This window comes from Heterocephalus glaber, unplaced genomic scaffold (assembly GCF_053883595.1).
Source record: "Heterocephalus glaber isolate CG9 unplaced genomic scaffold, H.glaber_assembly_v1.0 deba00000347, whole genome shotgun sequence".
Taxonomy (NCBI): Eukaryota; Metazoa; Chordata; class Mammalia; order Rodentia; family Bathyergidae; genus Heterocephalus; species Heterocephalus glaber.
Window position 1 is genome coordinate 21,627,291 of NW_028258143.1, and position 24,262 is coordinate 21,651,552.

A 24,262-nucleotide genomic window follows, 5' to 3' on the forward strand; every position below is an offset into this window, starting at 1 on the left:
CAGGGTGGAGGCGATGGGACCTTGCAGAGGGAAGGGCTGGTGGGATCTGAGGAGAGAGCTATCCTCTATATTTCATAGATTAGACTGATGCCAAGAAATAGTAAATAACCAAACCATTGGCTTCCTGTGATAGACTTCAGACTTCAAGTCTAATGTTCTCCCTCCTGTTTTACACTATTGTTGATATATAACTAATTTGTAAAAAATTGTGATAAAGCATAACGTTTACTATTATGACTTTTTGTGTGCATATTTCAGCAGCATTAAGTACATTTACATTGGTTTTCGACCATCATGATATCCATCCATTTCTAAAACTTTTTCGTTTCTTTTTTTTTAATTAATTTTATCGGTACATTTTAGGTATACAATATAATGACATTCATCATTGGGAATTTGTACCTTTACATAATATATCTTGGTCTTATTTTTTTCCCCATGGAATTAATATGAGAAAAGGAAAAAATGGGAGCAAAGTCTTTGTAAATAGGGAGGGGTGGAAGGGTCGAAGGGAGGGCAGGGGAAGGGGAAATCTTTTTCATTTTCTCAGTGGAAACCTTGTACCCAATAAACACCAACTCCTGGGTTCTCTCTTCCCCCCCAGCCCCTGGCATCCACCATCTACTTTATTTCTTGAATTTGTTCTAGGAACTTCATGTCAATGGAGTCATACAATGTCTCGCTTATTAAATCAGAATAATGGCCTCAGGCTCACCCCTGCTGTAGTATGTGCCAGATGTCTTTCCTTTTTAAGGTTGATTAATACTCTATTATATTTACAGGCCATGTTTCATTTGTCTGTTGATTGACACTTGGGTATTGTGAATGCTAATATGAGCATGGGTTGGACCTATCTGCTCAGGTCCTTGCTTTCAGCTCTTCTAGATGTATGTAACTACTTTTTGTTGTGCCTTTTCCCCTAGATCTTTGTTTTAGAACTTATGCTATATGTTCCTTATTCATTTTTTTTTTACCTCTTTAAGTTTTCCGACCCATAGGTCTGCATCCTTGAAATAAATTTCAGTATTTCATGCCCTATTTGAAGGGCTTCTGCACCCTGCCCCAATCCACTGACAGTGTCATGGCTCAGAGTGTGCATCTTAAACCCCAGAGTGCTGAGGTCCCAGTCCCAGCCTTGCTGTCACTGGGTGACTGTAGGCAAGTTACACAAGCTGTGTGTGAGAATGTGCAACATGTACACTAGTGCCAGGTCAGATCTGCAGCTGTGGAGAGGTGTCTCTTAGGCTGCCTTTGCCACAGAAGGGAATGCAGAGCAAGGGTATGAATTAGTAGATCTCTCGAAGGCTGGCATCCCCAGATTCCATGTTGGGTAGGGTTATGGTAGGAGAGGACTTTATTTCAGAAATAACTATATTAAAAAAAATTGGAACTTGGAAATTACTCTCACCATTTCTTCTTGCTGTATACTCCAGGCAAGTCACCAGATAAGTGAATGAATATTTCAAAGCTTACCTACCAGTTACCACTTGTCCTTCTGAAGCCTCAAACCCAGATGGAGAACACCAGCAGCTCCAGTTTTCTCCCCCCAGTATTGAGCATCTCCCAGGTACCAGGTGCACAGGCCATCCTTAGGTGAATGGGCAGCGTGACAGACCTTATGTAGGATGAAATCACTAGCTTCTCTTAAGGGCAGCAAGAGTGGTGTTGACAGATGTGGGAGTCTCTAAGACTGGATGGGTAGCTGCCCATGGGTCGCAGGTAGGTGACAGAGGAAATATTTCAGCTGAGTGTCAAATTACAGATGATCCTTCTTGAGCAGGAGGAGCAGTTCTAGCATAAGGAGTGACGTGCATAGAAGCATGGGCCAGAAGCGGGATGCTTCCGGTAAGAGACTTCAAAACTTCTGTGTTTAGTGTTAGTTCACTTCATTTATTTTTGTTAATCTGTGCTGGGGGGGAGGGCAGATTAAGAAGTATTCACTAGGGAGCAGAAATGCCTAAAACAAATTCCTTACCCACGTGATAGTGCCAGTTTGAATAGTTTTGTCCATCTAATTTTAGGGGAAAAAAATCCAGAAATTAAAAGGGCACTTAGAGCATTTAATTCAACTTCCTTATTTTTATAAACATGGAAACTGAGTCATGCATGTCAGTCAGTGCATATAAAAATAGTCCCTCTTGCTGATGATAATAGCAGTTACACAAAGGAAGGGGAACCTGACTAGGATCACCCTTGACCCCAGTGAGGGTCTGTGTATGAGACTTGAGAGGGCTGGGTCCACCTGCCAGCCTGTGGATGAGCAGGTAGGAGTCTGGGCCCCCAAGGGCTGTAGAGAGCACCAGCCCCTTTTAGAAAGAATAGCCCTCCCCACTAATAGCTGATTGCTGGCACTGCAATAGAATGTCAGAATTCTGATTTTTTAAGGGATGCCAGAAATTTGGGCTTGTATGTAAAATCTTCCTTTTAAAAATGTTAATAACTCAATCAATTTTTAAAGCACTGTGTGAGAAAACAAAAAATGTCTGCAGGCCACCACATTTTACAAATTGGCAGCTCTGCTTTTTGCCAAGTGGTGAAAGCTGATGTACAGCAAAAAGGAGAGAGACAGAGCCAGCACATGGGGGAAACAGCCCCAGTCCTGGCAGCCTCCAGAGTTTGGGTTCCAGCTGCCCCTGAGTTCAGCCCATCTTCAGCCTCCTTCCTTGCTTGGCTTTTTATGTCGTTTTTGTGTCAATGTCATATGCACTTATTTTCCCAATAAGTCCCCTGGGACGTATGAGCTGATTTGCCTTGTCTTTCTTTTTAATGGGGGATTTTCAGACATATAAAAAATACAGAGATCAGTATATGAAGTTGCTTTGTCTCTATCAGATCAGCATCAGTGATCCATTTATGCCTAATCTTACTTCATCTGTAGCTTGACTTATTCTTTCCCTTGAAATTTTAATACCACTTAAATTCATTTGTAATGCAGTTCAATGATGTTTAAAAAATTTTTAAAAACTAGTTTCTTAATATTATCAGATCTAGTTAATGTTTACATTTCCTCAGCTTTCTTATTTTGTTTATTTAAATTAGGACCCAAATAAGGTCTGTTACAATGGATTGATAGTCTCTTAGGTCTCTTAGTTTATGGGTTCCCTCCTCATGTCTCTTCAGTGCTTGAAATTTTTTTGTTAAAACTGGTTTGTTTCATCAAGCTCCCTGTAGTGTATATATGAGGTGGTGCGCCTCTGCAGAAGTGTGTAATTCGGTCCCGCGCCCCTGTAGCTCTTGTAAATTGGTGCATAGATTTAGAAGCATTTCTGGCAACTCGCTGGTTATGTCCTTTCAAGATGCCCCTCAGGTCATGTTATATTCTTTTTTGTGATGTTAGCTGCCTTTGGTGCTCGGAGCCTAGATTTCTTTTGGTACTGGGGATCAAACTCAGGACCTTGCACTTGCGCAGCAGGTGGCAGAGCCGCTGAGCTAAATCCCCGGCCCTGGAGCCTAGATTTCTTAACTCAGGAGGTAGGTGCAAAGTGTTGATACCCAGATAATGTCATTCATTGGTTTCATAAAATATTTCTAAAAGGACAAATGTTGCTTCAGCTATTACTTGGTTACTCAACAGTACAGTTTATATAGGAGAAGTAAGATATTTGTGCATTTTTGATTCTTTCCCTTTATTTGCCATTTTTTAAAATAATGAATTTTGTTTCTTCCAAAGATGACCAGTTCAGTGCTTTTTAAATATTGTTAAGAACAGACCTAATGTTTCAACCTATTGCAGTCTTTATTAATCTTTAATTGCTCCACTTGACTAGTCTCTTCACATTGGCTCCTGAGTGTATATGTGCAGGCAAGTGTATATTTTTAAATTATTATTATTATCATTGGTAGCTAACAGCATTTATTATTAAACCACATGAAAAACCTCTGGGGAAGACTGCTACTTTAATGCTTTTCTTCTAGACAACATCTCCTTAATGGAATGTTTTTGTGTTTATTCTTTTGAGACAGGGTCTCACTATATAGCTCACTATATACCCCTGGCTGGCCTTGAACTTGCAGCGATCCTCATTCTTTAGCCTCCAGAGTGCTGGGATTACAGGTGTGCACCACCATGCCTGGTTCCTTAATGGAATGTTGATCAGAAATGTGCTATAGTATGTGTAAAGGAAAATTGTTTAAAGTGTGTCCTCCTTTTTATCTTAAAACACTCCCACATTCAACTATGCCATTTCTGGGCATTTCTAAGGGATTGTGGCCAGAGTTGCAGTCCTCGGAGATGCACATGTGGTTAAGAAACAGCCTCTCTGGCCACACAGTGCACCTGACGTGTGCTACAAGCAGGGCAAGGCTTGTGCTGTATCGGAATGACAGTGTGTAGGTACTCGGGGACAGAGAGGAGTACTTGCAGGGAACATACTTTTATACACGTACACACACACATAGACACTCATATGTGTAGTCCTTAGGTTGTTAATCTTGCCACAGCTATTTAATAATTTGTTGTCAGATGCTCAGAAATAAGACTGTATGTTAGCTTTCAATACTAATGGAAAAAGTGGTCAACTGGGTAGATAGTGTCACTGTTTTCACTTCTAAATTATGCAGCATTTACAAACCCTAGGGTTTGTTTCCTGTGCTGCTTCATATTTGAGAGCTGTTTTGGGTAGGAGAGTCCTTCATGACCCTCATTTATATTTGATGTTCCTAATTTGGACTGTAACAGAAAGTGGTATAAAAACTGGAATTGCCTTGTGTCTTAGTTGCTTTTCTCTTGTTGCTCAGACAAAATACCCAACAGCCAAAGTTAAAGGGAGAAAGGTTTATTTAGCTCACAGTTTGTGGAAGTTTCAGTCTAATTGGCTGGCTCCAAGGCAGGGTGACATAGTAGACAGGTATCCCAGAGGAGAAACAGTTCATGGCAGGCAGAAGGTAGCAAAGCAAGCAAGAGATGACCAAGCTCTTTCTTTCCCTTATATCTTATCCAGGCTACTTACGGCGGGTAGCATTTACAGCCTTAATCCTAGTGCCCTTGAGCCTATCATTGCACCATGAATCAATCCCAGCATCACACACTCTACATCCAGCCACCTCTGACTATGACTGCAGGAGCCTTTGAGGGGACATCTGACACAAGCCATAACACCTTGACACCTAGCAGGGGCTGCTTAACCTTTGTTGTTTGGAGGACTTCCCTAGGGACCTTGTTGAAGTGTGGGTCTGGTTTATAGCTTGAGATTCTCCGTTTCCCACAGGCTCCCAAGTGTGGCTCAACATGCAGATCAAGCCTTGAGTGGAAACATCTTTGCAATAGTCTACTCCAGACTCTAGGGACTTTATGGGGAAAAGAATTCCTAGGGTCTCCATATCCTACTGCTTGTTTTTTTTGTCCAGGCAGGCCTTGAACTTGGTAAGTCACCCAGGCTGACAAACTTATGGCAATCCTCCTGCCTCAGCAATCCCAGGTGCTGGGATAAAGGTGTGTGCAACCATACCCAGCTCAAGATTTTTAAAGTCAAACTTTAATATTTGATTGCTTTTATAAATTTCTCATACAGTTCACATTAATTATAAAACGTTTAAGATGGAGATATGTAAAAGAAAATTCAAGTTACCCCACTGACAGTACAACTTCATTGTCACCAATATTAATGGCGTGTATCCTATACAGTAGTATTTTTTTTTTTTTTTTTTTTTGGTACTGAGGACCGAACTCGGGACCTTGCACTTGCAAGGCAGGTGGCAGAACCACTGAGCTAAATCCCAGGCCCAATATTTTTTTATTTGTATATACACATATGTAGGTTTTTAAAAAGCAAATGACATTATATATATTTTCTGCAACTGGATTTTTTTCCCTCTTACTGATATATCCTGGATATTTTTCCAGCTCAGTACATAGAGACCTTCATTCTTTTCAATAGCTGCATGATCTAAATTTGAGTCTATCATAAGCAGGTGTCCTTGTTGATGGAATTTATCAGATTATTATGCCATTGTTTGTAAGCACAGAAATCATTCTTGAAAGGATATCTTTATATTTTTATAGAAGAGTTTCACATTAAAACTTTTTTTAATGTTTTGTCAATTTTTTTCAAAATATTGTGGCAGTGTCTATTTCCCCAGGCAGGACTTTTTAATGTTAGCCAAGCTGATATTTTTGTTACATTTCCTTGAGTATAGCGAAGTTAGACATGGTGTCATATATTGACTATGTTCACTTCCTTTCCTGTGAATTACTTCATTTTTTGCTCAAAGAATCGTGTTGTCTGACATTGCTTTGCAGATCTGATAAGTATAACTTTGCATACGTTGCAGACATTTTCTCCCAATCTGTTTGTCTTTCAGTCCCTATAATTCTCCCTTGCTCTTCCATTTTTTCCACTACAGACACTCCTTGTTTAATAACTAAGTTCAGTTCCCGCAAACTAGGTTGTTGAATGAATTGGTTGCTAAATAAGGAATTGTATATAGTAGGTACATTAGCATTTAGAACAAAGAAATGGTCAAAGGAAACTCTGACTTGCGTATTTGCGTAACTCTTACGTGCAGAACATAAAACTACAGTACAGTACTGTACAATATATTCAGCATAAATTACCATACTGTATAAACAAGGTATTCTGTATAGAAATAAGACATCGAGGCTCTATAAACAAGATGTACAGAACTGTACAAAAAAACAAATGACTAATAAGTTCAGTCGTTAAACAGGTCATTAAATAAGGGATATCTGTATCTTTTTTATATTTCTCTCCCCCCTTTTTGTATTGAAGCCAGGGCCTTGCACATCCTAACCATGTACTTTACCACTACATCTTTGGCTCTTTTTTCCACTTTCCTGACTGTTTAATTTAAACTTCTTGCTAGGGCCGAGAATTTAGCTCAGTGGTGCTGCTGCCTGCCTCCTAAGCGCAAGGGCCTGAATTCAGTCCTTGGTAAAAAAAAAAACAAAAAAAACCCCAAAAAACAAACCTCTTGCTATATATATTTGGTTCCCTTCATCTTTCCATTATTACTTCCTGTGTGAATGCTTGCTTGAAAAAAAATATAGAAGGTGAATTTTTATCTCTTTCATTGAGCTCAAGCTTTTGTAAGCAAACCTAATTTTCCTTGTTAGCCTCTTTCCTTAATGCCTAAATTCATAGCCTATTATATTCTAACAAACATAATACTACAGGAGGCAGTATTGAACATGAAAAGCTGATAGTAATTGCTTAATGCACCCCTCCATGTTCTTGTTTCAAATAATGCTTAAAGTTACTAAGCTTCATTAATAAATATAAGATAAAATCTGTCAAGTACAGACTGAAGAAATCTTAAACTTGTTCAGTTCAGTCAACTTGTAAACAATACCATGACTGTTTTCCTCTAAATATTCCATTTGGTATTTCCTAAGAATATGGATATGTCTTTATATGATCCCAGCCCAGTTAACAACCTCAGCAAATTTAACATTAATGCTATATAATACATGAATCTTGAATCTATCCTTATATTTTAGATTTGTCAAGATTAAGTTGAGGATCATGTTTTACATTTAGTTGTCTGTTTCTTTAGTTTCCTGGGGACATTTCACCTCCACAAGATCTGTAACATTTTAAAAAACAGCACCTCTCTTTTGTTTTGTTTTGTTTTTTGAGGCAGGGTCTTGCTACATTGTTCAGGCTAGCCTTGAACTCACTATGTAGCCCAGGCTGGCCTCAAGCTCACAGTGATCCTCCTGCTTCAGCCTCCCAAGTTGGTGGGATTACAGGTGTGAACCACCATAGTTGGCTGTGTCCCTTCCCCCTTGAACGGAATTTGTCGAGGCGACCTTGTGGTTGAATGTTTTTCACAGGACATCGTATCTGGAGGCGCAAGATGTTCATCTGCCCCACACTGGTGATGTTAATTTCTATCATTTGATCTCACCATGCCATGGTTACTGTCCTTGTAACTATTAAGTTATCTATGAGTGAGTAACATTTTCAAGAGCAGGCAAATATCCTTTTTTTTCCACATCTTCCCTTTGCATTTAGTGTCCACTGATGATTCTTGTCTGAACCAGTCTTTACATTGATGTAAAATGCTGGTTTTCCAGTTCCGTCTCATTCTGAACTTACCAGCCTGCTCTAGGCCTTTTACTATGAGTGAGAGCCCTCTCTTCTTCCTTGTTTGTTTAGTGTTTAGTATAGTATGGATTATTACAGGTATAGATTCATGGATTCCTAATTTTTCTGGACAGATGAGGTTTGCAGGTGGCCCCAGGCCGTTGGATATAGTTCTGAAATTGTTCCCAGAGTCAGTAGAGGAGAAGCATATTTAGGCTGGAAACAGTGGATGGTTATCCTGCAGTTAGGGAGGAAGTGTCACCCTGAAGGACATCGGGAAATGAGATGCGCTGATGAGTAGAAATGAGGCAGGGCCGAAGGTTGAGAGGACTTTGAGTTGCAGCTTGAGAGAAAACCAGTGGGCAGCAGCAATTTTTGGTGATTGGGGCAGGGGGATTTCTTCATTGAAGTAAGAAAGAGGGCTGTGCGGGCAAACCAAATGAGACTGGTGTGAACAAAGACTCCAACAGGATCTGTAACAAATCTGACCAAGGGCTGACCCTGAACTTCCTTAGACCTTCATTGTAATGTGTTCCCAGCGTAAGAGCGCCACCTGGGGGGGTGGATAGAACACATTTCTAAGCACATTTTTGGCCTTAAGGAAACACACTTCTGCAGAGTAACAAAACTCCACTGTGTCTGGAGACCCCTGCACGTTTTGGAAAGAGCAAAACAGAATAAAGCACGAGGGGTTAATGGCATTCTTTTGAGAGCCCATGAGAGTGCAGCACCTGCTCTGCTCAGGGCTGCTCTGAGTCACCAGCTTTGCCCTTCATCACTAAGCTACCCTATTGGGTGGCCTGGCGCACATTTTCTCTGTAATAAGCTTTCTTTTTGTTTTCACTTAAGAAGTAGCCCACATGAGTTCTGTCTAACATGAGGCAACTTCCACGCTAGCTGCTGACAGGGAGAGTGCTGGCAGGTGAATGAGTAGAGTAGCATGTTAACTGTAGAATCCAGGTGTTGGGTTTATGGGTTTATTGTAAAGTTCTTTAAAATTTTCTGAATGTTTGAAACTTTTCAGGAAAACCTGTTAACAAAAAAGATGCCTATCCACAGTTCGTAATAGCTAAAGCTTGGAAACAGCCCAAGTGCCCATCACCTGGAAACTGGATAAAGAAGATGTGGTTTTTTATAAAATGGAGTACTACTCAGCCATAAAGAATGAGAAACTAGAGACATTGATAGCTAAATGGATGCACATTGAGGCCATCCTCTTAAGTGAAATAAATAGGACACACGTGTAAATACTGAATAGTTTCTCTAGTGTGAGAAACTGAACGTGTAAATAAGGATTAAAATGATTAAAACGAATAATTGATAATTTGAAATAGGAAGAAGAGGTCCAAAGGGGTAGGGAAGGTGGAAGGGGAAGGGGAAAGAAGGAAAAGGAAAAATTATGAGAAAAGAAAAAAAAAGGAAACAAAATCTATGTAAATAGGGAAGGGTGGAGGGGGTGACGGGCGCACAGGTAATGGGGAAAAAATAAGAACCAAGATACATCATGTACAGGTACAAGCACTCAATGAGAAATGTAAACATATTGTATACCTAAAATGTACCAGTGAAAGAATTTAAGGGGAAAAAAAAGATGCTTATCAGTAAAAACTTGGTTTGTGAGCATAATTAGTTCTGGAAACATGCTTGTAATCCAAAGCACTTGTGTATCAAAGGGAATCTCCCCATAAGAAATAACGGAGACTCAGGTGATTCGTTCCAAACCCCAGAATATTCATATAAAAATGATTACATTACTGTAATATACAAAATAATAAAGAAAATACAAAATATAAAGAAAAATTAACCTGCACTTACCTTTGAAAACCTTCATGGGTGGTGTGAGGGAGATGAGAGGGGAGTGTTACTGAACAGGATGACTTTAACTGTCACTGACGGAATCACTTCTGTCATCTGGCTTAGTAGAATCTTTTTCTATTAACAAGGAATTTATCCAGTGATACTTACTTTTGCCTCATTTTGAGGATTTTGCAGAAATGTGACAACGTATTGTTGTTAAACAGATTCATGGCTCCCATTGCTACAGCCTTATTTGGGGCTGCTTTTCTACAGAATGTTGTACCTTTTCCCACATTTTACATATCTCTCTAATCTCATTTGAAGTGAAGGATTCCTCCACCTTTTTCTTTACTGTTTTGCAGATGAGATCTCTTCCATAACCTCTTGCTGTTGAGAGGATCACCCACAATCCTGTGGGGAGGACCCATTGGCTCAGTTGTGACCATGTGACATTTGTTGTCAACATACTACTTGTCTTGCAAGACATCATTAATTTATCAAGTTAAAATTTATTAGAAATGTTTTTTTTTTCCATAAAAGGATTTTTTTTTATTCAAGTAACTGCAAATAGGAAACAAGAGGGGGAGCCCCAGGCTGGGACGAATAATGGCCACCCTCCCCAACGGAACAGGGGGAGCTGGTGGCCCCTACACCCTTCCATGGTCGACGTGGGCCCCTCCTCACTCTGCTGCAGCATCCTAGGGGCAGGGCCCCACCTTCCCTGGGACTGGGGTACTCCACACCCAGCCTGGGCGCCCCAGCTCGTCCCCGGGTCTTAGGGAGGAAACAGGGCAGAAAGGGCAGTATTAGAAATGTTTGATTGTCTTGTGGAACACTAACACGACAAGTTACAATTCGAAGTTTTACTGTATTTTAAAAACACATTTATGGACAAGTCACATATTAAATCATAAACATTAAATTTCTAAGCTTCAATAATGTTTTTCTTCCTGGTATTTCTCCTACTTTCCTTAGTTAGCTCCTTCAAATCTGTGCTCATACCTTGCTTCCTCCAGGAAGTTTCCCTCGAACTCAAGTCTGATCAAGACCACATCTCCTCTGTCCCAGACTACTCCTTGAGCACCTCTGTTGTGAAATTCTATACCCTCTGACATCTTAGTGATGACTTACTTGTTGGAACCACTAGACTTTGAGTTTCTTAAGCACAAAAACTATGTTTCTGGAATATTTTTGGGTACTAATAAAAACAAAACCAACAACAATAAACTATCTGGCTTAAACAATTAGAAGTTTCTTATCTCTAACACCAGAAGCCTGGAGGTCAGCATTTCCAGGAGTGATTCAGTGACGGGTACTTGGCTGCCATCGCTTCCTATCTCCTGTCCTTCTGTCACCCTGCCATGTAGGCTGAAGCAATGGTGGGGATTGGAAATATCCCCCAGTTATTTCCGGTTTTGACCTGAGAGCACAGATTTTGGCAGGTATCTGTGGATTCATTGAATAGCAATTCATTTATGATCATTTTTCCAGGAGAAATTGGCTTTATTTTTTTGAAACTAGCAGTTCAGAATTAGATGTGTACATGTGTTTGAAAGGATTCCCAGCTCCAGCCTGGAAAAATATTTGTCCACTTCCTGCAGTTCCCAGAAGCAGTGTGGTCCTGGAGGAATTGTGGGGTGGTGGGATGGCTGGGGGTCTAGGGGTTGCAACCTCATTCACTAGCCTCAGCTGTTGGAAATAGCTGAGGCCGGAAATGAGGCCTGGAGTAGTTTCACATCCTTAACCTGGGGCCTTGTGGAGAGGCTTGCCCCTATTTAATTTACTCTATTTTAGTCACAATGCAGATGTGCTTAATTATCTAGTTAATTGCTTAGCTCACTTATTAAAAGCACATAATTAGGGAGGGGGGAGTGGGAGGAGTGCCCGGTGTAGGCAGGTAAACTGACTGTGAAATAAATGCAAGGGTGGAGAGTGGCAGAGGAGCAGATCTGTGACCTTGACTTAGAGCAGCCCAAGGCTCTTCTCATAGTTTATGTGGGTGCTGAGGAATCATCAAGAAAAGGCTAAATTTTGTCCATTCTTCCTATTTCAGAAAGCAGATGTGGTACATGAAAAATAACTTGCAGCACTACGTGAATATGATCACAAACAGATTTTAAACATAAGAATATTTAATTTAAATACTGGCAGGGCCAGACATGGTAGTACTTGCTGGTAAGGCCAGCATTCTGAGAGGCTGAGGCAGGAAGATCCCATGTTCAAGCCCAGTCTGGGCAATTTAGTGACATAGACCCCTTCTCAAGGTAAAACATAAAATTTGGGGATGTAGCTCAATGCAACGGCCTGGGTTCAGTCCCCACTGCCATATATAAATATAAATGTATATATATATTTATGAATATCTCTGGTGACAGGACCATAGGTGCTTTTTTTTTTTTGGTACCGGGGATCGAACTTAGGGCCTTGCGCTTTCGAGGCAGGTGTCGGCACCACTGAGCTAAATCCCTGGCCTCCATAGGTGCTTTTTTAAAGGTAATTGTATGTTTGATAAATTTGCTAACAGCATCATAACTTTTCCTTTAAACACAACACACTTTCACTTTCAAAATGCTTGTTCAATTCTGTCCAGTCTTCTGATGGTCATTTTTTCAGATGTTGCTTTTGTCTTTGTTAAAACTGATCCAATAATCCTTTTTCTAATGCATGTAGCAATAAAAGTCCTACTTGTCCTGTGTCGCAATTTCCTTGGGGTTGTGGGCATTAACTGTGAGACTCTGGAGTGGCTCTGTCGCTCCGTCTCCCAGAGAGATTTTGCTGTGATCTCCCTGGGCCTCCAGTGCTTCATTCAGCTGTTAAGTTTTTGGCTTTGGCGGAGTGTTGTGGTTGCAGATTTTAGAGGACGATCTCCCTACTTGGAGGGCTAAGGCAGATGAGTCTTTTTGTCCTTGTTCCTTGTTGGGAGACATGTTTTTCCTGCCTGTCCTTTGTCAGGCTCCTTCCAAGGTCTTAGCTTGTCAATTCTGAATTGTGAATGTGTTCATTCTAACTCCTCCCTTGCCTGGGTGCTGGGTTGCCTAACGCTGCCACCAAGAGTAGCAGCCACCAGGACAGAAGGGACAGCAGCCCGCTGCTGGATCTCCCCAGTGGAGCGCGCTTCCTTTCCAGAGCTTGGCGGTACATGTAAGAGCAGCTCTCAGCCTTGGCTGCCCGCTGGAGGCACCTAGGCAGCCAACTTCTACATCTGTAGAAGTTCGCACACCCAGGCTGCACCCGTGCCGGCCCATCATATCAGGGGAGCAGCATGCAGCAGGATGCAGTTACCGCTGCCAGGTGGTTCCATTATGGAGCTAGGATGGGAACCACTGACTGACAGTGATGCTCTATTTTACCCGATGATTTGTGTATGTGTTGTATTTCTTTTTTTCTAGAGGGAGTGTTTTTAACTTACCTTGTCAGCAGCAGTGAAAATAAGAGCCCATCATGTTGCAATTAGAAAAACATGCTCTTAAAATTAAACAGGAAGGTGGCCAGCCTTTATTCCATCCTTACTGTGTGCTAGGTAGGCCCTGTGCCTAGGCATTTCACATAGGTTTGTTCCACCCCTGTGTGCTAAGCCCTATGCGTAGGCATTTTACATATATCATATCATTTGATGGTTCCTAAGAACCATCCTCCAAGGTAGATGGCAGTTTGTCTTTGCAGATATGAAAACTAGCTTGGTGAATAACAAGTTCTAGGTCACACAGCTCACAGATGGCAGAATCAGGCCCAAGAGACACCCAGGCCCTGTCCTTTCACTTTTTGCTGAGGTGTATATAAAATAGGGGCTTTTAAATTTTCCATACAAATAGAATAGGTTCTGGGTATCTGTTACTTTTATATATTGAGAATACTCTATGTCTCATAATGTCAGGATTGCTGTGTACATTTTGTCTTCTCAGAGGACAAACTGATTTTGACTAGTAGATTATTATTTTTGAAGAAATTTAATTTAAGTTCATTAAATAAACTCGGAGTAAATAATATGTTTAACTCTGGCCTGTATCTTATTAAAAAAATACATTTACTTGTCTCTCTTCCACTCCTTAATCTGCACAAAGGGTTGTGGGTGTGTGTGTGTGTATGTATGTATTGAGGAAGAAGCCCAAGGACCGGGAGAGGAGAGACAAGCTGGAGGTTGAAGACCCCAGGCCATTCCCAGTGCATGGAGTGACTTGGGGGAGAGGTAGGGAGCTGGGACTTGGAGCCATGTGGTCACGCTGCCGCCTCGGGAACCCCATGCAGGGTGGATTGGCTTTTACTACGGGTACCTCTGAACCCCCACCTGCGCCTACCCCCCAGGGGCTGAGCAGGGTGTTCCTACTTCTTCCTTCTCATCCTGGCTTCCCTCTGGCCCGGCTCTGTGGGGTGAATGATGTTGGGACTGGTTTGAGGCTTTTATCTTTGCTGAGAGCTTTGAGGAATCCATCTCTGTTAGAATCTCTGAGTTAAGCTTTTCTGAAGTGTAGGAATGTCATTTCATTTCAACTTAAGTGGAAAGCAAACTGCCTTTAAGTCTCATCTTTGTCATTGACAGCTCTCCAACTGGGTCTTCTGTCTGTGTGTCACCACCTCAGAAAACAGGCAAGATGGCTGCAAACAAGAGCAAGGGCCAGAGCAGCTTGGCCCTGCACAAAGTGATCATGGTTGGCAGTGGAGGGGTCGGCAAGTCGGCCCTGACACTTCAGTTCATGTATGATGAGGTAAGATGCGCCTGTGAAGACCGCCTGCATGACTCTGTCTGCTGTCCATGTCCCTTCTCCAGCCTCGCTTCGGCACTGTCCTGGATTGCATGGGGTGCATGATCAAGGTCGTGTGAAGGTGGGTTTAGAGTAGCTTGCTGAGACTTCTCACCACAGAAGCTCCGGGTTGCTGATCTTAGGTGGTGACTTCAGCTGTGGCAGGGATATGAGGAGTCTTTGCTCATGTGGTTTTCACTGTTGTTCTGTGAGGGAGGGGAGAAAGGCCTTTGTACAGGTGCCATAGTTTTAATCTTGCTGTGCCCCAAAACCTCATGTATTGGAGGCTTGCTTCTCACCCCCAGATACTACAAGAGGTGGTGGGGCCCAGGGGAAGGAAGTTAGGCCCTTGGGTACATGCTGGGGGGATATTGGGACCCTGTCCCCTTCTGTTTCTCTCTTACATCTTGGTCTCCATGAAGTGAGCAGCTTCTTGCCCCATGTGCTCCTGCTGTGATTGCTGCCTTGCTACAGGCCTAGAAGCAACAGGGCCTTCTGTCTGTAGACTGAAATCTCAGAAACTGTGACCCAAAACAAACCTTTTCATAAGTTATATGTTTTTGTCATAAAAAGTAAACAACAGGTATTTCTAAAGAACATGTCAGATAGTTTTGTGACTGGTCAGTTTGGGCAGAGAAAAAAAGGGGAACTGAGTTGTTACAAGAGCCTAGTCGTTCCCCAAGTGTTGGATATCTAAGTTGCCTGATTCTCCCATTCATAGGGCAAAGCTTGCCCCATCCTTGCCCCAAATTCACATCACTTACTTAACGTGGTTGATGAGACTGGTGTTGAGCCCATTGTGACAACACAGCCTTGATTCCTGTAGCAGCCAGAGGCCCTGCTGGACAGCCACTTGCAGGACTCTGAAGCAGAGGGAGTGCTGAGAGTCTGTACCTCAGGGGCTTCTCCTGGGCATGACATCCACATGGACCCGTGCTTTGTAAAATTTGCCAGAGAGATACCAGAACCACAGTTGGCAAAGGTCACTCTCTCTCTCTATTAGACTTTCCTCTGTCCCACTTCCTCTTATGTTGAGTGCTGTTGGAGAGGCCATGGGAATTTTTGGCATTTGAGGAAAGTTGAATTAGGGTTAGGATTAGTTGGGGAAGAGTGGTGATATATATATCCTCTTTAGAGGCTGTCTTTGTTTTCTGTTACTATAACAGAATAACTAAGAGTGGGAAATTTATAAAGAAAAGAGGTTTATTTTGGCACATGGTTCTGGAAGTACAAAAATGTGGTCCTGGCCTCTGCTTGGCTTCTGTTGGGGCCCATGTGGTGCTCCATGCATAATAGAAAGAGGAAGGTCAAAGAGGGACGGGACAAGGGACCAGAGGGTTTATAGCAGCCTACTCTTGTGATAACTCACCTACTCTCCCAGGAAGTATTTTCATCCCTACATGAGAATGCATTCTTCTTAGTCTTCATTGTTTCGTAAGGTTCAACCACTTCTCATCACCACAGTTAGCAGCCCAGCATGAGTTTTGGTGGGGACAACCTACACTGTCACCATAGCAGAGCTGTGGCAGTTGAGAAAGGATTCCTGTAGTGTAGGTGATTGAGAGGCCTCAAGATGTCAAATCCAAGAGCAAGTTTGGATACAGAGTCCAAATCTCTTTTGACACTGGGATCTGTTCTGCTCAGCACAACTGCTGACAGCACAGGTGACTGGGAGTCTGGATGCTTTGTGTTTTGTGTGCATCTACATATGTGTGCAGATGGCAAGAGGGGAGGGGAAGGGTGCAGAAGTGTCGAGAGTTTTTCTCTCTTTCTAGCTTCTTCACAGAGAAGGGAAAGCTCTGTTTGACCTTAGACTGTTTTTCTTGTGGGTGAACGTATTTGAGGATCAGAAAGCATCAGTTACTGCAGAAATGGTAAAATAAAATCAGGACAAGGAAAAAATAGAAATGAAGTGATGTGTGTGGGGGGGAATCTTTAATTGATTTCCTAAAACAGTGCTGTTTGGTAGAACCTTCTGCAATGATGAAAATGTTCTTATACTGCTTAATCCATGTGGCTGCCATGCACTTGAGATGCAGCCGGTGGCTACCAAATTGGAAAAGATAGTTCCAAGATCATAATTTTGGAGCTTGAGAAGATCCTAGCAATGATTTCCAAACCTAGCTTATCATAGGATCTCCCAGGAGACCTTTTAAAAAAATCCCTTCTAGGGCCGGGAATTTAGCTCAGTGGCGCCGTGCCTGCCTTGCAAGCACAAGGTCCTGAGTTCAATCCCCAGTACTGAAAAAAAAATCCCTTCTGAATAACTTTTTTGGAGCTGAGAACTGGGGCTCCCTTTTTACAGAGCTCTCCCTGTGGTTCTGAAGTGTGGCTGGGTGCTGCAACTCCTTCCTGAGCAATCTAGTATAGCCAGATTTTACAGAAAAGGAAACTGAGTTCATACTGAGGATATCAGCTGATTAAATCTCACGGACCATTCAGACTCTTTGTTCCTCACCCAGGGCTTTACTCTTAGGTTAAAGTTCATTTAGCTTGTATGATAGAATTTTCATAGAGATTAAATTATGGAAGGAGCCACTGTCTTTATTCCTGAAATCTTTATTCATTTCTAAATTTTGACTGACAATAATTAGGAGGAGCTGCTACTGTGGGGGCAACCAGAGATTTTTAACCCTATCTTTGGAGTAGGTTCCTTGAAGATGTGTTCATCATCTTTCTAAAACTATAACAACTTCCTGAGATAATAATTTATAAAGAGAAAAAGGTTTATTTTGGCTTATGGTTTTGGAAGTTTCAGTCTGTGGTCAGTTGGCTATGGCTCTTTGGGGCCTCTGTTGAGGCAGTACCATCAGGGTGAGAGCGTGTGGCAGAGCAGAACTGCTCACATCATGGCTGGGACACAAAAGAGAGAAAAGGTGAGTCACCCTGCCCTTCGGGAGCACACTGCCAGCAACCTGGAGTACCCCCTCTGGGTCCCACCTCCAAAGGTGTCACCCTTCCCAGAAGCTCCACCAAGTAGAGACCTCGTCTTCAACACCAGGGCCTCTGGGCACATTCCGGATCCAAACTCTAGCAAGAACTTTCACCTTCTTACTGGTTCTGGGAAAAGTGAGGATGGGGATGAGGAGGCTTCAGACTTGGCCTCCTGCAAGGTCGTCTTTGATATGGCTCGGGAAGGGGTATGTGAAGTGTGTCCTGCACTTGTGCATCTGAAAGGGAATTGCATGTATCTCTGCAAGGCCCATGGAAGACGAGTGTAATTCATGTTAACAGAAACAAAGATGGGTGATTTCCTGTTTCTGCCCTCTAAAATCAGGGTTTGCAGTGGAAGGTTCTAATAATATGCTTGGTTTTCACTTAGTGCAGAGGTAACTAGGCATCTCAGGCATTCTGACTCCTGTATTACAGGGATCAGGGACCTGTGGCTGGGCTCCCCCTCTGGAGCTCAGAAGTACACAGCTGAGCAGTTCTGTGGTGTGCAGAGATTTTAAGTGAGGGATGGTGTTTTTTAATTTTTTTAATTTTTTGGTACCGGGGATCAAACTCGGGACCTTGTGCTTGCGAGGCAGGTGGCAGAACCACTGAGCTAAGTCCCCGGCCCCCTCCCTAGGTCTTTTATTTTTATTTTTTATTTTTGGTACCGGGGATCAAATGCTTGCATGGCAGGTGCAGCGCCACTGAGCTAAATCCCTGGCCCTCCTTTGCTTTTATTTTTGTCCTGGGAATTGAACCCAGGCCCTCATACATGCTAAGCCTGTGCTCTACCACTGGGCACACCCAGGCTTTCTGGATATTTTTAAATGGGCTATTTCTCTTTTTATTGTTGAGTTTTGAGAATTCTTTGTAGATTCTGGAAATGTCTCTTATTAGACATGATTTACAAATATCCCGTGCTCTGGGTTGTCTCTTCACATTCTTGATAGTATCCTTTGAAGCAGGAGCACTTTTAATTTCTGTAAAGCTGATCTGTCTGTTCATTCGTGCTTTTGGTATCATATCTAAGAATCCAAACCCAAGGCCATGAAGATTTGTGCCTATGTTTTCTTCTACAAGTTTGTAGTTTTAGTTCTTGTATTTAGATCCTTGATCTGTGTAGTTAATTTTTGTATGTGGTAGGAAGTAGGAGGTCCAGTTGTACCAGCACTATTTCATTTTTAAAAGTACATTGTTGTCATTAACTTAGTTTTTTTTCTGAATTTCTTGATGTTTAGCGTCACTAAGATTACTGATATTGATACATAATACAGTATAAGGAAAATAGCTTTGAAATGATATCATTATAACTAAATAATGTACCCTTTGAAGGGAAGTTAAATATTTCCTTGACTTTTTTGCCTTTAGTTTTTCTGGATGCATTTTATCAAAATATTGTTCTAAAATTTCATGAATTAAATTCTTTTTCTGTGTGTCATTACCAGTGAGTATTCTGGTAGGCTTATTTGCTTCAGTTTGTTTGTTTAACTTCTTTTAAGTTTGTTTTTGTCCTTTCAAAGTACCTTTTTGGCAAATGGATGCACATATACAAAACTTACTTTTTATCTCCATACTTTCCTTATGCAAATAGAGTAAACTACTATATTTTTAAGCTCTCTATATATTTGTACATAGTTATCTTCCTCATTTATTATAGGTGCATAAAATTCCATTGTGGGGTCCCTGTTGCTGGGTGTTCAGAAGGTTTTTAATCTTTTGTGATTATACTCGGTGCTGTGGTGAATTACTTTGCATGTTCCTGTACCTGAGTTTCTGGAGATTAGATTCCTAGCAGCAGGGACAGAGGATAAGGTGCTTCTTTCATTTTATCAGATGTTGACCAGGTCCTCTCCTTGGGGACTGTCCTCTTCTCTACTCACTGGCAGTACATGAGAATGTCTACCCCCAGAATATGGAGTCAGACTTTAAGGGTTTTTCCAGCTGGCAGGTGAAAAATGGTATCTTAATGTGGTTTTGTAATTGGTGAGGACAAACATCCTTGCATGTGTTTAGCATCATGTGTATTTTTATGTGAATTGCTTATGTCCATTGCACATTTTCCCTATTTGATTGTTGATACTCCCCACCCCATTTCTAGGAACTCTATTATTTTAAAGAGCTCAGCCTTTTGTAATATGGGTTCAAATATTTTTCTGTTTGTTATTTGCCTTTGTTTACAGTGTGTTGTGCCATGCCAATGTTTGAGCAATTTTTTCTTTTTTTTAATGTAGTCTAATTTATCAATTTTTTCTTACATGGCTTCTGGATTTTGAGTCATAGTTAAAAAGGCCTTCTCTACTTCAAGGTAATAAAAGGATTTCACACATGTTTTCTTCTAGTACTTGATTGGTTTTATTTTCAATGTTTAATCTTTGAGCCGTTTGGATTTTTTCATATAAAATATTAGTACGTACTAATTTTATAAAACATTAGGTTTCACTATGGTATTTTCATACATATATATAACATGCTTTGGGCACATCCATTCCATTTGGAGTTTTATCATATTGTAGTTATTTAAGTACCATGTGCCAAATTACTGCTCAGATGATTTTTTATGTTTCTGTTATGAATAAGAGCTCCTGTTTCTCACCTTTTTTCAGTGTCATATTATCATTTTATACTGCACTGACAACAATATTGCCAAGCATTTTGCTCTGTGCTTGTTTTTCTCATCTATAAAATGAGGATGTCTGTTCCTGTTGTTTAAAGGCAAAATAAAAAAGAGTAGAACAAAGAGCTAGAAAGAACTGGAGTGTTATATAAATTGCTATTTTTTTCTTTTATGAAAAATAAAACAAAATTTCATAACAATAATAAGAGAATAACAGTTAATACACTATGCATCATTATCTTCAAAGTAATTACTCATGTTGTTTTTATTTTATAGTGACTTTTACTTAGTGTGGTAGTCATCAGCACTCAGTGAAAACTTTGTTGATTATATGCAAAGTACCTATATATCTATCAAGTTGTATTTTTTGGACAGATTTTTTCCCTTTAAAATTTTGGTAGTTACAGATGATTTGTTTCCCCAGTTTGTAGAAGACTATGAACCTACCAAAGCTGACAGTTACAGAAAGAAAGTGGTTCTTGATGGTGAAGAAGTCCAGATCGATATTCTGGACACAGCTGGACAAGAAGACTATGCTGCCATTCGAGACAACTACTTCCGGAGTGGGGAAGGATTTCTGCTTGTGTTTTCAATCACGGAACACGAATCCTTCACAGCAACTGCTGAGTTCAGGTGTGTTGACCTGAAATATGCAAGGCCCTTTCTCCTTCCCACCACATACCAGGAATCCGGTGCTGAGCAGAGGGGTAGAAGGTCAAGCTTGTTATTAGGAAGAATTCTGTTGACAGAGTTTCTGGGACTTTCCGCATCTTGGCACATTATAGTGCCTCATTATAATCTTTTTGGACTTCTCTGTTTGAGGATTTGGGGATGTAAATTATCTTAAAAATCTTATCTCTAAAAGAGGGCACAGCTGTTCCTTACACCCAAGAGCCTGTAATTCTCTTCAAGTAAATTCGAGACAGTGACTGACAGGACTTAACCATCTTTAATTTTTTTCTTTAAATTTTACCAAAAAACAATTTTGATCTACTTTGTTGATGAGACATTGGCAGAGAATGAGCAGTGTAAGTCAGAAGGACCGCTTGCTGCTGCTGGGAGGACTCTGAGCACAGTGGAAGTGAAAGAACTGGCTTGAGAGTCTGACAGACCTGATTCAAATCCCCCAGCCACTCACCAGCTTTGTAACCATGGACAAGTCTACTCAGCATGGAGATTCTGTTTCTTTCTCTGAAAATGCACTTGTTAGTTGATAAATGAGATACAATGATGCATTTGCTTATGAATTGCGTTGGGGCAGGAACCAGGAAACCTTTCATTGTGTCTCCCTGTTCCCAGCCCTCCTCTGTACCGTGTGGCACCTGATGCCTACATAGTGGGTGGGCTCTTCACTGCACATTTTAAAATGTGGCATTTAAAGATGCTTTAAATTTCTTTTTTATTTTTTAAATAAAGAAATAGCCTTTGGGCATAATTTCTATCTTCTATAATTTTTTTAACTACATACCCTTTCCATTTTTATTATACAATTGTATTTTTTCTTGTACCTTCCTTATAAACATATCTATGTAGGTCAACTTTCTGTTGCTGTGATAACATTTCTGGGATAAAGAAAAGGAAGAGAGTGTATTTTGGCTCACAGTTTTGGAGGTTTTGGCCCAGTTGCTTTTGGGCCCATGCTGAGGCAATACATCATGGTGTGAGTGCATGGAAGAGGAAACCTTTTCACCTCCTTGCATCCAGGAAGCAGTGAGAGGGAGGGAGGGAAAGTTAGAGACAGAGAGATAGAGGGAGGGAGGGAAAGAGAGAGAGAGGGGTAGAACCTCCACTGTCCCCTTTAAGGCCACGCCCCCAGTGACCTCACTTCCTCCTACTGAGTCCCATCTCCTAAAAGTTCCACTACCTCCAGTAGTGCCAGAGGCTGGGGACCAAGCTTTGAATACAAGGCCTTTGGGAGACATTTAAGATACAAACTATAACTAACCACATCTACCCAGTTGACATTTTAAGAACCAGAACTAGAGTCTGACAGGGCACTATTGAGGAAAAGAACTAAACAAAAAAGTCATTTTTTTCATTCTTTAGCAAATTTTGTGAGCAAGTAAGGTGATCAACCAAAGGTGAAATGAGGAGGCTGAATATCCTCCCACAATTTGGAAGGAGGCATCCATGAGCAAGGGAGGCCTGCAGGAGTGAATTCAGATAACCCAGAAGAGCGAGTACAAGGTGATAAGGCATAACCTTTGTTGTTTTGCTTCAAAGAGTTGAATATTCAGTGGGGATGTTTCTACTTCTGCATTCCAAAAAGGTGGTCCTTGCATTTTGTGAAGATCTGCATTGATACTTATGATATAGGATAACATTTCACAATAATAAAAATACTCAAGTGTTTCCATATAGTTAAGTACAGATATAAAATATTTTAAGATAAATGGAAGAAGCAAGTAGATACTTGAAGATAACCTACAAGTAGCTTTGTTATACTTTACATTTGAATAGGGGTCATAGAGAACTATAATGTGTGTTAGAATGGTTAGAATAGTAGAACTCATGAGAATTCTTATTAACTTTTAGACTTTTCAGATACACCTAGAGGTTTCAATATATGAATATAGCCCACATTTAATTGTTTGTGTCCACATGACCCTGTTTCGATACCATCTTGAGGATAAAACAGCACAGAGGCCCATGCACTACCCTCATTTTCTTCCCTCCTGAGCCTTTTGATTTTCTACTTCTCCAAGACTCAGCAAAAAGGGAAGTGTTGGTCAGTGGCAGGGTCCTCTCCAGAGGAGGGACAATGCCCTGGTCCTGTCCTCTCCTTCACCACGTGCTTGCAGGGAACATGCATGGGTTCTCAGAGTTAGTAAGTGTCACCTCATCTTGGAAAAGGGGATTATATGGGAAGAAAGGTCCTTAGATGAAAAAGGACTGATGAATCCCTAAAACAAAAAGAAAGAGAAGTTAGTACTTTTGGCTTGAACTCTGGGCATTAAGGTACAAGCCCCAGGACTGGCCATGTTTCTCTTGTCTTCAGAAACAGAAGAATGGAGGTGGATTTTCTGAACCCTGCTGGCCAAACCTAGTCTTTTCATTTTATACCTGTTAGTGGTTTAAGACTTCGCTTTTGTGTTTACTTCGGTTGGAAAGGCCTCCATATAAAATGAGACACTAATACACACTATCACCCTTGAATCTTTTCCTGGATAATATTCCATGAGCTGAGAGAAATAAGCTGTCACAAGGTACCAGCACTTGGTACTCTCATTTTTGAAGCAGTATATTTATTAATGGGATATTTACATACTCCTGCCAGACTAATGGGCCAGAAAGCTATCACTTTTTACTGTTCACATTTGATATTGATCTTAAGTGATCATATAACTTAAATGTGTCATGCTTGCTGACTTGTTCAAATGTGTAGGGTATACCAAAGCTACTTAGAATGAATTTTCAAGCATATATTCTTCCTTTTCATTTATCTGAAAATATTTGATATTCGGTAGTTAAATTGACTATATGGAAGCTTTTAGAAATGTCTTTATTATTATAAAATGCTACCTTGTGTGCTATGAATAGCTATACAGATTTCCACAGAATCCAGTTTCTAGTGGAACTCTATCTGGAATGTAGAAGTAGGAATGTCCCCACTGCCCAGCTGGTGATGCATACCTGTAATCCCAGCACTTAGGAGGCTGAGGCAGGAGGATCAGCTCTTTTTGAGGCCAGCCTGGGTTACATAGTGAGCTCAGGGCCAGTCTGAATTGCGTAATGAGACCCTGTCTCAAAAAAAGAAAACAAAGGAATGTCCCCACTGGATCAGAATAATGTAAGTGGAATATTTTAATTTCTTTATTACTTGGTTTTGATTAACACTTTAGGTAGCTGATTATTTTTATTAGAGATAAAATTTAGTATGCCAGAGATAGTTTTTTTTTAAGAGAAGACATTTTTGAAATTCTTTTCCATCGGCCTCAGAGTATTTCTTTCACATTTTTTTCTTTAAAGTAAAAAGATAATGTGCATTGGAGTATGAGTTCTGCCTGACATTCTGTCCACATCCTGTTGGCTGGAACATTTACTGCATCTGACTGTGATCTAAATGCTCACTGTTGTGTCTTATTATGTGTGGTGGATACAGCCAGCCCACTGGGTCTGCGGGTTCCACATCC

At 41.0% G+C, this 24,262-nt stretch overlaps 1 protein-coding gene across 1 annotated transcript in view; it reads left to right on the forward strand.

Annotated features, from left to right (window-relative positions):
* The window catches only part of Ralb (RAS like proto-oncogene B), a 36,947-nt gene that overhangs the window by 6,953 nt on the left and 5,732 nt on the right, over nucleotides 1-24,262 (forward strand). The window contains exons 2-3 of the mRNA XM_004836048.4: nucleotides 14,380-14,545; nucleotides 20,554-20,762. Coding sequence (XP_004836105.1) covers nucleotides 14,432-14,545; nucleotides 20,554-20,762 — 323 coding nt within the window. The 5' untranslated portion in view covers nucleotides 14,380-14,431. The remainder of the gene's footprint in view (nucleotides 1-14,379; nucleotides 14,546-20,553; nucleotides 20,763-24,262) is intronic.